Genomic DNA, 15,791 nt, shown 5'->3' with positions numbered 1-15,791 from the left:
TAGAAGGGCCAAGATGGCCTGTTTCCGTGCTGTAATTGTTATATGTTATATGGTTACTTTCAGGAGGAAAGAGATATATGTGAGATCATAGTGTTTATTGTAAGAATGATTGGTATCATCTACCCCATAGGTAGACCAAAGGATGGTATAGTATGTATTTGAGGAAATGACAGGAGTGTGCAAAGTTCCCACACTTCACATCCCTCCACATCCATAGATCCCTCAAAGTTGCTGCACAAGTTAACACGGTGGTTAAGAAGGCGTTTGGTGTGTTGATCTTCATTAGTTGAGGGATTGATTTCAAAAGTCACAAGGTAATGTTACAGCTCTATAAAAGTCTGGTTAGACCACACTTGGAATATTGTGTGCAGTTCTGATCACCTAAGGAAGGCTTCAGAGAGGATGCACAGAATGTTGCCTGGATTAGAGCGCAGGTCTTATGAGGATAAGTTAAGTGAGCTTTTCCCTTTGGAGCAAAGGAGGATGAGAGGCAACTTGATAGAGGTGTACAACATGATAAGATGAATCGATGGAGCAGATACATCAGGAAACTGGCTCACACCAGGGGGCATAATTGTAAGATGTTTGGAGGAATGTATGGAGAGGAATATGAGAAATGTGAATGGATGAAATGTTCTGCCAGGGATGCTGGTAGTGGCAGATACATTATAGATTGGCACCGGATGATAGAAAAATGGAAGTCTACATAGGAGAGAAGGGTTCAATTGATCTTAGAGTAGGTTTAAAGGTCAGCACAACATCATGGGCTGAAGGGCTGTTCTATGTTCTAAGCAATGTGACTCTTCTAAAGATTCCTTCAGGACTGTACCTTGGAGACAGAACCCTCAGGGACAGGACCCTGGGGAGAGTTGGTTCCCCGAGGGACTGTACCCTGGGGAGAGTCAGTTCCCCGAGGGACTGTACCCTGGGGAGAGTTGGTTCCCCCAAGGACAGGACCCTGGGGCGAGTCGGTTCCCCAAGGGACTGTACCCTGGGGAGAGTCGACTCCCCCAGGGACTGTACCCTGGGGAGAGTCGACTCCCCCAGGGACTGTACCTTGAGGAGAGTCGGTTCCCCCAGGGACTGTACCCTGGGGAGAGTCGGTATCTTTGAGTCTGTAACCCAGGGAGAGTCAGCATCTTCAGGAACTGTACCCAGGAGACAATCAGTACCTTTGGGGACTGAACTCTGAAGACAGTCAGAATCCTCAGGTACTGTATCCTGAGAAGAGTCAGTACCTCCGGGGATTGTACCCAGTGGAGAGCTGGTACGCTTAGGGACTGAACCCCAGGGAGATTCAGAATCCACAGGAACTGTACCCCAGGGAGAGCCGGTACCTCCAAGGATTGTACCCTGGGAAGATTTGACCCCTTTGTGTGAATGAATAGAAAGGCAATTGAAAATAAATCATGTTATAGTTTCTACTACAACATCCATCTGTTCCCCTGCAGTAATTAATCAATGCCATTTCCTTTGCCAGGGTTTATCAGGGCAGCCTGGTCAGAAGGGAGCCGCTGGAGCCAAGGTAACTGAACTTTCGTCAAACCTTTCCATTAAAGGCACAACTGAATGAAATATGCTGTCCATTTCATCTGGTATCTATTCCGAAACCAATGTGGATGTGTCTGTGTAGATTCCAGTCTCCATGGAAGTTGGCTGTGCCCTTGGCTTGCCTGCCAGGAACGCAGCTGGCCTTCTGCCTCTGTAAGGAGACTGTACGTTCTCCCCATGACCATGTGGGTTTCCTTTGGGTGGTTCAGCTTCCACCCACAACCCAGAGACGTATGAGTTAGGAGGTCTATTGGTCACATGGGTGTAATTGGGCAGCAGAAGCTGGTTGGGCCGAAAGGGCCTGTGACTGTGCTATATCTCTAAAGAAATAAAAAGGAGCTAACCAATGGTACCCACTCTCCCACACTGACCAATTGTACCCACTCTCCCACACTGACCAATGGTACCCACTCTCCCAAACTGACCAATCATACCCACTCTCCCACACTGACCAATCGTACCCACTCTCCCACACTCACCAATTGTACCCACTCTCCCACACTGACCAATCGTACCCACTCTCCCAAACTGACCAATGGTACCCACTCTCCCACACTGACCAATCGTACCCACTCTCCCACACTGACCAATCGTACCCACTCTCCCACACTGACCAATTGTACCCACTCTCCCACACTCACCAATCGTACCCACTCTCCCACACTGACCAATGGTACCCACTCTCCCACACTCACCAATCGTACCCACTCTCCCACACTGACCAATCGTACCCACTCTCCCACACTGACCAATGGTACCCACTCTCCCACACTGACCAATCGTACCCACTCTCCCACACTGACCAATGGTACCCACTCTCCCACACTGACCAATGGTACCCACTCTCCCACACTGACCAATCGTACCCACTCTCCCACACTGACCAATGGTACCCACTCTCCCACACTGACCAATCGTACCCACTCTCCCACACTCACCAATCGTACCCACTCTCCCACACTCACCAATCGTACCCACTCTCCCAAACTCACCAATCCTACCCACTCTCCCACACTGACCAATGGTACCCACTCTCCCACACTGACCAATCGTACCCACTCTCCCACACTCACCAATTGTACCCACTCTCCCACACTGACCAATCGTACCCACTCTCCCACACTCACCAATCGTACCCACTCTCCCACACTCACCAATCGTACCCACTCTTCCACACTGGCCAATCGTACCCACTCTCCCACACTGACCAATCGTACCCACTCTTCCACACTGGCCAATCGTACCCACTCTCCCACACTCACCAATCGTACCCACTCTCCCACACTGACCAATCGTACCCACTCTCCCACACTGACCAATCGTACCCACTCTCCCACACTCACCAATCGTACCCACTCTCCCACACTCACCAATCGTACCCACTCTCCCACACTCACCAATCGTACCCACTCTCCCACACTCACCAATCGTACCCACTCTTCCACACTGGCCAATCGTACCCACTCTCCCACACTGACCAATCGTACCCACTCTCCCACACTCACCAATTGTACCCACTCTCCCACACTCACCAATTGTACCCACTCTCCCACACTGACCAATCGTACCAACTCTCCCACACTCACCAATTGTACCCACTCTCCCACACTCACCAATCGTACCCACTCTCCCACACTGACCAATCGTACCCACTCTCCCACACTCACCAATCGTACCCGCTCTCCCACACTGACCAATCGTACCCGCTCTTCCACACTGGCCAATCGTACCCGCTCTCCCACACTGACCAATCGTACCCACTCTCCCACACTCACCAATTGTACCCACTCTCCCACACTCACCAATCGTACCCACTCTCCCACACTCACCAATCGTACCCACTCTCCCACACTCACCAATCGTACTCACTCTCCCACACTCACCAATCGTACCCACTCTCCCACACTAACCAATCGTACCCACTCTCCCACACTCACCAATCGTACCCACTCTCCCACACTCACCAATCGTACCCACTCTCCCACACTCACCAATTGTACCCACTCTCCCACACTCACCAATTGTACCCACTCTCCCACACTCACCAATCGTACCCACTCTCCCACACTCACCAATCGTACCCACTCTCCCACACTGACCAATCGTACCCACTCTCCCACACTCACCAATCGTACCCACTCTCCCACACTCACCAATCGTACCCACTCTCCCACACTCACCAATCGTACTCACTCTCCCACACTCACCAATCGTACCCACTCTCCCACACTCACCAATCGTACCCACTCTCCCACACTCACCAATCGTACCCACTCTCCCACACTGACCAATCGTACCCACTCTCCCACACTCACCAATCGTACCCACTCTCCCACACTGACCAATCGTACCCACTCTCCCACACTGACCAATCGTACCCACTCTTCCACACTGGCCAATCGTACCCACTCTCCCACACTGACCAATCGTACCCACTCTCCCACACTGACCAATTGTACCCACTCTCCCACACTCACCAATTGTACCCACTCTCCCACACTCACCAATCGTACCCACTCTCCCACACTGACCAATCGTACCCACTCTCCCACACTGACCAATCGTACCCACTCTCCCACACTCACCAATCGTACCCACTCTCCCACACTCACCAATTGTACCCACTCTCCCACACTGACCAATCGTACCCACTCTCCCACACTCACCAATCGTACCCACTCTCCCACACTTTCCCTGCAGCCCTGAGAATTCCCACTTTCAAGCAAAGCTCCAGTTTCAGTTCTGATGAAGGGTGATCGAACTAAGATTTTATCTCAGTTCTTCTTCACACAGGTGTGGCCTGACCTGACGAGTGTTTCCATTGCATTATTTAGATTTTCAGCATCCACAGATATTTTTGATTTCCATTTCTAGCTGCAATGATTGGCAGTGGTGTTGGTCACTGTCAGGACTTACCACTTACAGGAACGATTCCTTTTCCCTTCCACTGCAGTGGATATTAATTCCAAAGGTGTAACCGCTCCTTTGAAAACTGCCACATTCTGATGTTCCTTGTCATTTAAAACCAATTATATTGAGGAACTGTACGCCTACAGTAGGTTCTATGAAGTCCATGAATTATTTCCTCAGAGGAAAATGCAGGTTGGTCTAACGTAGACATGAGGTGTAGGCGTACTCCGAGCTTGCTCTACCACTCAACATGATCATCCAAGTTCATAGAATCATGCAGTCACAAAATGGATGTGGACTTCATCTTTCCAATACACACTGGCAATCAAGCTCACAGTACATTAATCCCAGTCATCATCTCCACATTTCCATCAACTCAACCACCTCCCCCACCCCACACAAACACACACACACTTGCAAACACGCACATACACAAACTCATGCAAAGACACACACAAGCGCGCACACACACACACACACACACACCCACCCACCCACCCACCAGGCAATTTACACATGTTAATTACCCTGCTGACCTCTGTATTGTTTGGATGTGGGAGGAGACTGGAGTGGCTACAGTGTGTGAAGCCCACCTGGTTACAGGCAGAAAGTGCAAATTCCACACAAGCAAGGACGGGGCAGATGGACCAGTGAGGCAACAGCTTCTGCCGTCCAATTACCCCCATGTGACCAATTTTCCCACATTCGATCCATTGTCACCTAATCCGCTTAGCCATTCAAACTCTATCTAAGCTACCTTCTGAAACAGAGATTTCCACCGATTCACTAGTCCCCGAGCAAAGGAATTTCCCTCATCCTATGAGGTCCCACCATGGAGATCATTGTTCTTGTAAATCATCTGACTACTCCCATCATTCTATGGACTCTCTTGTTCTTCCTCCTGGGACATCCTTCTGAGCTGTGCATGCACGTCCTTGGACAAAGTGGGCAACACTTGTCTTAATGGTGATTGTGAGGTGGGACTTACAGGGCTCTGCTTTAACATGGCAAAATTCATGGCGTCTGGCACTAGGAATCAAATTCAAGAAGGACCATTATAAGTAACGTAATTTTTTTTGTCACAGCAGCTCCCTATTGGCTCACTGCTCCCCTACCCGGCCCATCAGTTATGACCACCAGTGACTGACCCACTCTAGATCTTCAACCCAATGTTGACATCATCTGCAGCACAAACAATTTCTAGCTGATTCCCAGTTCGGTCTAGCACCAAGCTGACCCATCCTATCATAGCAATCTTCAAAATGGCAGGACTTCAGGGCAATCCCATTCCTGACCATCTCCAGGATGGACTTTGAAAACTGATCTCCAGATTGAATGTCATTCACTATCAGTCCCAACACCCCAGCCTGATTACCTGGCCTGATGCACAAGGCACCATATCCACCGACGGATGTCACCACACTCTCCCAACCTAGACTTCATAGCCCATGATCCATCTACTCCCACCCCAGAACACACACCATGATCCACAGAACAATTCCTTGTACATTGTTTCTCTCCCGCGATCCACAGTATTTCTAAGTCTTTATAGTCCCAGAGGGCTGATTTATAGCCTGAGCATCTGCCCTGACCTCCTTCATCTGCCTGTTTTGGTCTGTCATTGGATAGACCACACTGATTGCATGTGTGCATGCCCCACACCTGACTCCGAAAGCAACTGCTCTCTCTCCTGAGATCTGTCAAGACAAGAAATTAGCAGATATATTGAGCTCAAAACTTCCTCAAAGAAACATTTTTGTATATGAATATATTCTACTGATATTTGGGAGCTCAAAACTGGCCATTTGATCAGATACAACACATGCAAAATGCTGGAGGAACTCAGCAGGTCAGGCAGCATCTATTGCAAGGAACAAACAGCTAATGTTTTGGGCTGAGACCCTTCATCCCAGTCCGAAATGTTGACTGTTTATGTCCCTCTACAGATACTGCCGACTTGCTGAGTTCCTCCAGCATTTTGAGTGTGTTGCTTGAGTTCCGTATCTCTTGTATTTACACTTTGAACAGATGTTTGATTCCTCTGTAACTTCATTCCATTGTGTCTTACAATACTCCTGGGAGGAGTCCTGGAATATTTTACCCCTTTGTTACTGTTTTCTCTGAATAAATGTCTATTTTTAAAAAAAAAATTGGTTGATAGTATTCTCTTCAGTAACTGATGGTATTTTTGCAATAGGGTGAAAGTGGTGTGCGAGGAATGACGGGTTTGTCTGGTCCCCCAGGTAAAATGGTAAGGAAAGCACCATTTGTTCTGATTCACCTTGCTGCTGCCTCTGTTACAGCTTTCTGTCTGTGGCCTAAAGTAGGTGGAAAGTTAATTGTGTGTGTGTGTGTGTTGACAGGGTGAGCCTGGACCTCAAGGGGAGATTGGCCCTCCAGGACCTGTGGGCCTGAGGGTGAGTGTGCACACATTTGAAGATCTACTAGCGCTAAGGTGGGAACTGATGCTGTGGTAGCTGCAGCAGGCCTTCACAAGTACGCCCTGACCCAGGGTTTCGAGGGGGTCAGGTCACATCCATCTGAGCCTACGTGTCAAGTTTGTGTTGACATTGGGCTCTACGAGCTCCAGTACATAGCACGTTGCTCCATGGTTCCCAGTGTAAGGTGGCTGAGGTTGAAGGATGGGGTGAGTAGGTGGGATTGGGGTCTATAGGGTTGGGTGGGTTGGCATTAAGGGAAATTATAGAGATGGTGGGAGGTTTTGAAGGTCACTCCCAACACATCTATCCTCACCGTTTACTGCTTTCTCATTCTAACATGATTCTCCTCCTTATTTATTTATTTATTTATTCATTTATTTAATTCCCCACTGATTTCTCTGCTGGCTTACTTCCAGTTCTGGGAACATTATTTCTGGAGAGTGGAACAATCTGGGAGGACCAACAGCTCTAGACACTGGGTGATGATTGAATGTACAGAGGGCATGTCGAACTGCTGCAGCCTCTCCTGTCCCTGTGGTGTATGTGCCATTCACAGTGGGAGTGCATCATACACAGAAGGAAACAGCACTCCATCCCCACTGATGCTAACCAGGGTCCTGGTGATGAACTTCCTTCCCCTTGACCTAAACCTCAGCTCTCGCAAAGGTTTCTTCGAGAAAATGTTTCTTCCCGAAGATTGATCTAAGTCTTTCCTGTCTCAACAACTCACCCTCCAATGCAGCTCTGTGGGGTTCCGCTAAACCCCTCTTGCTAATGCAATGATGGTTTGGAGATGGGGATTGGGAGGAGTGGGTTGGGGCAGGGAGGCAACTAAAGCATGACTGTATTATGGGTGCATCTCTTTCATAGATGTGAATTGTACATTTGATACATTTGTTATGAATTGCACAAACCTTCTTTATACTATGCTCTCTTTATTTAAAAAAACAATAAAAAATATTTGAAATGAAACAACTCACCCTGATGGCCTCAGCTGTGGTGTAGATCAGAGTAAGGTGTCTCTCGCTTTACGTTACCAACACTCAGGACAAAACCAAGAAAACATCCTCTTGAACTGCTGAAGTCACGAGCTAATACTTTTGACCCGACGTGACTGCAGGACCCCTTTGCTCAGATATTGAGCCCACTGATGTTTGCCACTCAGTTAACGACAGCATTTGACTGAATGTGTTTCTCTCCCATCAGGGTGACAGAGGAATGCTTGGTGAAAGCGGTCCCCCAGGGCCCAGAGGCAAGGCTGTAAGTACTGAAAATCAGCCCGCTCTAATGGAGAGGGACATTCATACAGCTGGCAGGAAAGTCAGAAACAGGATCATATCCACATACCTGCAGTATTTTTGGTCTCTATTCTTCAAAAATTTAGTGTGGTTTCACTTCAGTATGAAAAGGAAGTTCAGTCTTTTAATTTGAGTAAAGTTGTGCTTTAATTTTTGATGGTGATGGAAAGGCGTGGTCATAAAGAGAGTAGTGTTTGTTTTTTCAGAAGGCCACGTTTGAACTTGCTGTCTTGCTCAGGGAGCTTTGTTCAAAAGGAATTGGGCTGAGGGAAACGGAGACAAATCTCCTGCTGTAATTTCAAAGCTTCCCCCAAATGATCTGGTTTTCCACCTTCCTCCACAGCTTGTAAGAAGTGCCCTGTTGAGTCCTGTAGGTTCTGGTCAGCTGCCGGTGGGGGACAGGTCTCTGTGTCAGGATTTCCTGTGTCGTGCTGAGATGGGACAGAATTTGACACAGAAAATGGACAACACGGAGTGAGCAGCTGAATTAAAAGAAGTGTTTGTTGAATGGAATTGGAAACATCGAGGTGTTTAAGGGCTGTCTGGAAATGACACGGGTTTTGTTTGGCACAGAGGGAGACAGGAAATTTCTATTTTTCTTCAAATGCTCAATTGGCTGACAGTTTGCTGACATTTTCCACAGCCTTGGCTCACTGGTATCTCTGTGAATCACCTGCACTGTTCAGCTGAGCACTGATTGGAGGGTCATTTGTCCAGGGCCCATTCTCACACTCAGTCTCACTTGTGCTGACTGTAACAATCTGGTCCTATTTTCAACTGTGCACCAGGCACAGCCAAGTGCTGAGTGGTGAGGATACCCTGGGCTTACCCCTCGTGTCTGATCCTGTTTCGAACCAGTTGCCATTTGTTTCAATCACATTAGTTCACCCTACCTCTGAACCATAGACACTATCGACCCGAACTCTCACTTGTGATCTGAACCAGCTCCCTTATTCTACCATTCCTGTTGTATGATCTGTGATTTGTTCTGTATGATCAGTAGGCAAGACAAGCTTTTCACTGTATCTTGGTACGGGTAACAATAATAAACCAATTCTAGTTCCAGTTCCACTGGTTCAGATTTTCGAATTTAGAACAGCACAGGAGCCTGATGGCCCACAATGTTGTGCTAAACCAGCTAAAATTTAAAAAAAAAACAAAACTAATCCCTCCTACCTACACAATGTCAATATCCCTCCATCTTCCTCGCATTCATGTGCCTGTCTAAATGTCCCTTAAAAGCCTCAAATGTATTTGCCTCTACCACCACACTAGGCAGCGCATTCCAGGCATCCACCACTCTCTGAGTAAAAAACTTACCCCTCATATCCCCTTTGAACCTACCCCCTCTCAGCTTCAATGCCTGCCCTCTGGTGTGAGACATTTCAACCCTGGGAAACTGATAGTCCCTGTCTACTCAATCTATGCCTCTCATAATCTTATAAACCTATATCAGCCTCCACCGCTCCAGAGGAAACAACCCCCGTTTGTCCAGCCTCTCGTGATAGCACACACTCTCTAAACCAGGCAGAATCTCTCCTGCACCCTCTCCAAAGCCTTCCTGATACAGTACACAGTATTTATTTATAACCTGTACATGGAAACATACAGGGACATGTGTTGTTTCTGTTTGCGTTGACAACCAAAAACACCTAAGGATGTGCAAGTGTCACCACACATTCCGGCACCAACATAGCAAGCCCATGATGTTCAGCAGGACAATACAGAACGCAACAAAACCGAGCAAACCATTCAACAAAGTAACCACAGTGAAACAAGCCCCATTCCTCCCACCCCCCCCATGCAAATACACAGTCCTCTAAGCCCAGGACTGGCCGTCCTCTTCATTCTCCTGCCTCCAGGGAGCTCATGGGTTTGCAGATACTGGGCCCAACTTCCTAGCAGACTCGTAAGGTTTTTCACTCCTTCATGTTGCGTTCCAGACATGACACAATGCCTTGTCAAAGGGACCTCTCCCTATTTGTCTGCTGAATTGTGGCAGCACCACGTGTTTCTGCTGATTGTGACTGAGTAGGGGACTCCGTGCTGTGAGAATGGAGCAGACCACAGACACACCAATACTCTAGGCTGTCCTGGAGTGACCAGAGAGATGGGCAGTTCAGCAGAATTAGGATTAGGATTTTGTTCCTGGTGGAGAGCATGTCCAAAGATTTCCAAGCAATGAAAGTACCCACAGTGATCAACTGCACTTCCTAGGAAGAACAGATTACAATGGATTAACACCACAAAAGGCCAGCTGCTGGATGGGTTTATTTTGGGAGGAGTCAGGACTCGAAGGTAAATTCTGTTCTGAGCCACACATAAAATGCTGAAAGAACTCAGCAGGTCATGCAGCATCCATGGAGGGGAATAAAAAATCAATGTTTCGGGCCAAACCCTTCATCAGGACTGTTTATTCCCTCCATAAGAGCTGCCTGACCTGCGAAGTTCCTCCAACATTTTGTGTGTTGCTCTGGATTTCCAGCATCTGTAGAATCCCTTGTGTTTGAAACTCATTTGTGATCTGACTTTGTATTAGGTAGAATCATGAGTAACCTTCACCCTGTCCTGGAACGAGCCCATATGAGCCACGGCAATGAGCAACAAGCTGGTCTTCATGAGTGACAAGTGAAGTAATCAGTCACTTTACTAACTAATGTTACCTTACAATAGGCATCATGCTCCCACAATAATTCAGTACATTTTAGTTCATGTAGACATGCTGTGGTGCTCTTTGACTCTATGAATCCAGCACTTTAATAGTGTCATCTGCAATTCCTCTCCCCAACATGCTTCTTGCAGTGTTACTCAGTCCTCTGAGTGTTCCAGCCAAGAAAAGATGCTCCAAAAAAAAGTGCAGTCCTATTATAGATGTTCCAGTCAGTTGACCGAACAAGCATAGAATCAAGACCAGGTTGCAATTCATCGTGAAGGGAGCTAACATGTGTCAGTTGTGTAAGCTTTCCTATTGTGCCAGATTATTATTATTATTAGGTGGTGTCATTCCAAATACAATGACATATTCAGTGTCAGAACCAACAAAACCTTTATCTGCAAATCACAGCCCCTCTGAACAAATACAGCGCCAACAACTTCCAAGAGCTCTTCCAGGACAAGATAGCCTGTTTGCTTGGTACACTATCTGCCACTAGTGTACAGTGCCGGAAATGAGTACCACTGAGAAAATGGGCAGTACTCACTCACCTAGGTTACCCCGGCTATACTTCCCAAACCCACAGCCTCTGCTACCAAGGACAAGGCAGCAGGTGCATGGGGAACACCACCATCTGCAGGTTCCCCTCTAAGTCATGGACCAAACTCACTTGGAAATGCATTGCAGTTCCTTTATTGTTAGCATAGCTAAGTCCTGGAACTCCTCACTCACCAGAGGATCTCTGTTGTGCTCCAAGAAGGTGGCTCACTTTCTCCTTCTCAGAGCCAGAGATGGTCAAGGTCTTAGAGGTTTCCACAACTCCTGTGCGGAAAGACCACCTACTCAAGTCACCAAGAGAAAGTTAGAGGAAAGCCCAACTTAGCAGATAGAAACCATCAGCAATGTGTGATGGAACTTGAGAAAGTTTTTTTTCCTCCAGCTCTGTGGGCTGGAAGTTGCAGTCAGCACCTTCATTTTCCAATATCCACAGGAGCCATACCGCCCTTATTGTTACCCATATCGAAGAGGCCACACAATCAAAAACAATTTTTCTGCTACCTCTGTCATTGAAGAACACTTTATCCTCAGTATTTTGTCTCAAACCTCAGTGCTCATACACAGACTACAGCAGAAATCAGACAGGTGGGCATTTAAACAGCCCACCAATTCCCCTGGCCTACTGCTTTCCCACCAGTCCTACTGCTGGCCTGTCACTTCGAGCAAAGTAATCACAGGAATACAGGCAGATCCTGTGTGAAACAGACAGACTCATGTCCTGTAGTGGGGTCACAGTCTGACTTCAGACAGCAGGGTGAGAGGAACAGATGTGGCTTTCCGAACAGCCAGAGCTGTGGGACAGGTTTCTACTTGGACGGAGCTTTGGAGGCAGACTGTGGGATAAGGGAGCAGTGCTCCTCCTGCCTCCTTCTCCTGAACTCCTGACAATCTCCCACAGAATGTTCAGCTGACCCTGGCAAGTCTTCTAGCAGTCAGCCTATCCTCCACCTCTCCAGTGTCCATCAGTCACCTTCTGCTTCAAGGATCAGGTATGCAGCTGCCTTCTATCCTTCAAATTCTGTTTATTGTAGAGGTCTAAATGTTCTCAGTTCCAAGCAAATCAATCGGAAACTTCTAAAGAACATTTATCACAATACCTAGCGTTAGCAAAGTCAAGGGGGGTGATTCCCATCATCTCAATCAGAATCAGAATCAGGTTTAATATCACTGGCATATGTCGTGCCATTGGGAGAGGTTTTGGTGACCTGGGAGGGTTTTCAAATGGGAAGTGTGACTCATATCTTAACACATGTGCATAGGTCAACCACCTTACAATGAAAACTCCTTCTGTTTCTAGGGCACGAAAGGAGAGCGAGGTCCCCCAGGGATACCGGGTCCTCAGGGGATCCCTGGACCGAAAGGATCTAAGGTGAGGGTGCAGCGTGTCATTGGTTGGTGTCACATGGGTGCTGAAATATAGACTGGGTGGTGGGCCAGGGACACTGGGAACGGGACTCGACAGAAGTGACACTGCAAACTGTGTTAGTTAGTAAATGCATGTCGTGCAAACCCAGTCCTGGTGAAGAGCTCTGATCCCAGGTTTTTGTTTGCTCTCTCTTCAGGGATTCCAAGGAAAAGTAGGGTCCAAAGGCAATTACGTAAGTTGTTGTTTGGGTGTTCATGTGTGTGACTTCGTGCCTGTATATGAATTGTTTCCTTCCATCGACATATGTCCGTATGTGTGTGTCTGTGTGTGAGTCTTTGTGGGGGGGGGTGTGTGTGTGTGTGTGTGTGTGTGTGTGTGTGTGTGTGTGTGTGTGTGTGTGTATGAGTGTGTGTCCGGGTGTGTGTGTGTGTGTCGGGGGGGGGTGGGTGTGTGTATACAGTAAGTGTTTGTTAAATGTCTCCAATACCAACCCTGGCTGTGCATTCCACGCACCCACCAGTAATGTTTCCAATAGCGGGAGAGTCCAGGACCAGAGGGCACAGCCTCAGGATAGAAATCTGTCCCTTTAGAACAGTAATGAGGAGGAATATCTTTAGCCAAAGGGTGGTGAATCTGTGGAATTCATTGTCACAGACAACTGGTGGAGCCCAAGTCAATATTTAAAGCAGAGATTGATACATTATTGATTAGTAAAGGCTTCAAAGGTTATGGAAGAAGGCAACAGAATGGTGCTGTGATTGAAAGGTGGAGCAGACTTGATGGACCAAATTGCCGAGATACTGCTTCTATGTCTTATGCTGCTATAGGCTGCGTGTGTGTTCCTGTACTCTGTGTGATTGTGGGGAACAGTTCAGTTCCCTTGTTTCTTTCAGTTTGATTTTTTTTAACAGTTGTGTGTGTCTACCTGAGTGTGTGTGTGTGTGTGTGTGTGTGTGTGTGTGTTTGTGTGGGGTGGGCTCATTTGTACGTGTGGGGTACATGTGTATGTGGGCTTGTTTGTATGTTCGTGTGTGTACACATATGTGTGCTGCCCATGGTTTCCTGTGCTTTCCATATTTGGTGTTGTATGTACCTGTGGGGTACATGGTAGGAAAGGGGGTGTTCGTTTGTATGTATGTGTGGGGTATGTGGTGGAGGGTGGACTCATTTGTATGTATGTGTGCTGCCCATGGTTTCCTGTGCTTTCCATATTTGGTGTTAAGCTGCTTGATGTCATTACTTCTCGTCCTTGCTGCAGGGAGACCCCGGAGTGGAAGGCTTGGATGGCGATCCAGGTGAAAAGGTAATATCCTGGGGAATCATGGATCTGGATGCAAGACATAGTGTGCTTAGATCATTTTAAACCTTTTCATTTTATTGGAATATTTTGGAATCCTGAGTAGGTCAGGCAGCATCTGTGTATAAGGAAACAGAGTTAATGTTCAGGCTGACGATTTTCCCCAGACCTGGCTGGTTAACTCTGTTTCAGATGCTGACTGACATATTGGGTATTTCACAGTTTCTATTTTTATTTCCGGTTTCCAGCATCTGCGGTGCTTACCTTTTGGTTTCAAGTGTGGGTAGACGACAAATCCCGGGATTAATTGTGTCTTGTCCCGAAGTATTGGTGATGTGCACACAGGACACAGGCTCTCAAATACACCAGGGGTCCAATCTCAGCTTTGGCTGGCGTCAGGCGGCACAAGTGAACAATTACTCAGGACGCGATGGACGCCCAGTCCTGAGCCGGACCCCAGGACCAGGGCAGGCATAGGTGCACGCAGGGAGCAATGCTGCCACACAACTCTGGTGACCCAAGTTTAACTCTGACCTTCAGTGCCGTCTGTGCGGAATTTGAATCTTCTCCCTGTGGCTGCATGGATTTCCTCCCACCTTCCTAAGACAAGCTGATAGGTTAATTAACCCTCAGTGGTAAGGGAGTGGTGGAATCTAAGGGAAGAATAAAATGGGTCACTGAAGACTTGGTGAAATTAATTTTTAATGGTCAGCATGGACATGGGGGCAGAGTGGCCTATTCCTCTGCTGTATGGACCCTCCGGTCTGAGATTGTGTACCAGGTCCAGACAGAGAGTCTGGGAACCTTGTACCAGCTCTGGAGCCAAGGCCCAAGGACACCGTGTCAGGTCCCAGTCTGGGGCCTGAGGGTGGGGTGATCTGATAACACAACTTTGAAGATCGATGAGAATTATCGGTCTTCAGCTCTAGATCAGGGCTGCAGACCTGCTCTGTGTGTGTGTGTGAGAGAGAGAGAGTGTGTCTGTCTGTCTGAACTGTCAGCTCTCTTTATTCCCAGTGGTGGGTCCAGTCAGCTGAACTTCAATGTTCTGACAAAGGGTCTTCAATCTGAAACGTTAACTGTTCCTCTTCCCACAGATGCTGCCTGGCTTGCTGAGTGTTTCCAGCAATTTTTGTTTTTTTTATTTCAGATTTCCAGCATCTGCCTTTTTTTCATTTCAGCTTTGTTGCGTTTGTGTTGACCATGAATCCAGCTAACAGCAAGTCTTCTTTACTCTGCAGGGAGACGAGGGGGAGCCGGGAGTGAAAGGACAGGTCAGTGTGACCACAGACAGTGCATGTCCTTCCCGAGTCACGTGTCGGAGCGAGGGGAGGAGAAGTGATCTGCGTGGGGAGGAGGGGGATTTGGAGGAGGGATGCTCACTGCAAGGTATAAGTAATTAGTTGGGGTACAGTCGTTTACAGTAGGGTGAGATCAGAACTGCCCTGGGTGAAGTGGAATCAAAGACAAACCAGCAACAGTGTAATCGAACAATGGGAGACCTGTAAGGGAAGAGTGGTTCGGGCAGAATCCAGTTGGGCAGAGTGAGCGGAGCAATGAAATAGGAGTAAGCTAGAGCAGGGAATAACATCTGACAGATACTAGGCTGCGAGCCAACTTGAAGGTTCAGAAGGGAAGGGTAATTGGAAATGAGAGGGCAGAAGAACAAGAGTTTTCCCACAGAGAGAAAGGCTGGAATGTGGCACATGCTGCTTGA

The 15,791-nt window shown here is 47.8% G+C and overlaps 1 protein-coding gene across 1 annotated transcript in view; it reads left to right on the top strand.

Moving 5' to 3' along the window:
- Positions 1–15,791, top strand: part of col9a2 (procollagen, type IX, alpha 2) — a 174,117-nt gene that overhangs the window by 139,544 nt on the left and 18,782 nt on the right. The window contains exons 20-27 of the mRNA XM_063033572.1: positions 1,481–1,525; positions 6,659–6,712; positions 6,825–6,878; positions 8,109–8,162; positions 12,709–12,780; positions 12,974–13,009; positions 14,036–14,080; positions 15,316–15,348. Coding sequence (XP_062889642.1) covers positions 1,481–1,525; positions 6,659–6,712; positions 6,825–6,878; positions 8,109–8,162; positions 12,709–12,780; positions 12,974–13,009; positions 14,036–14,080; positions 15,316–15,348 — 393 coding nt within the window. The remainder of the gene's footprint in view (positions 1–1,480; positions 1,526–6,658; positions 6,713–6,824; positions 6,879–8,108; positions 8,163–12,708; positions 12,781–12,973; positions 13,010–14,035; positions 14,081–15,315; positions 15,349–15,791) is intronic.

The sequence above is a fragment of the Mobula hypostoma genome, chromosome 26 (assembly GCF_963921235.1).
Source record: "Mobula hypostoma chromosome 26, sMobHyp1.1, whole genome shotgun sequence".
Taxonomy (NCBI): Eukaryota; Metazoa; Chordata; class Chondrichthyes; order Myliobatiformes; family Myliobatidae; genus Mobula; species Mobula hypostoma.
Note: the sequence above shows the minus strand (reverse complement) of the source record. Positions and strands in the feature narration are given on the sequence as shown.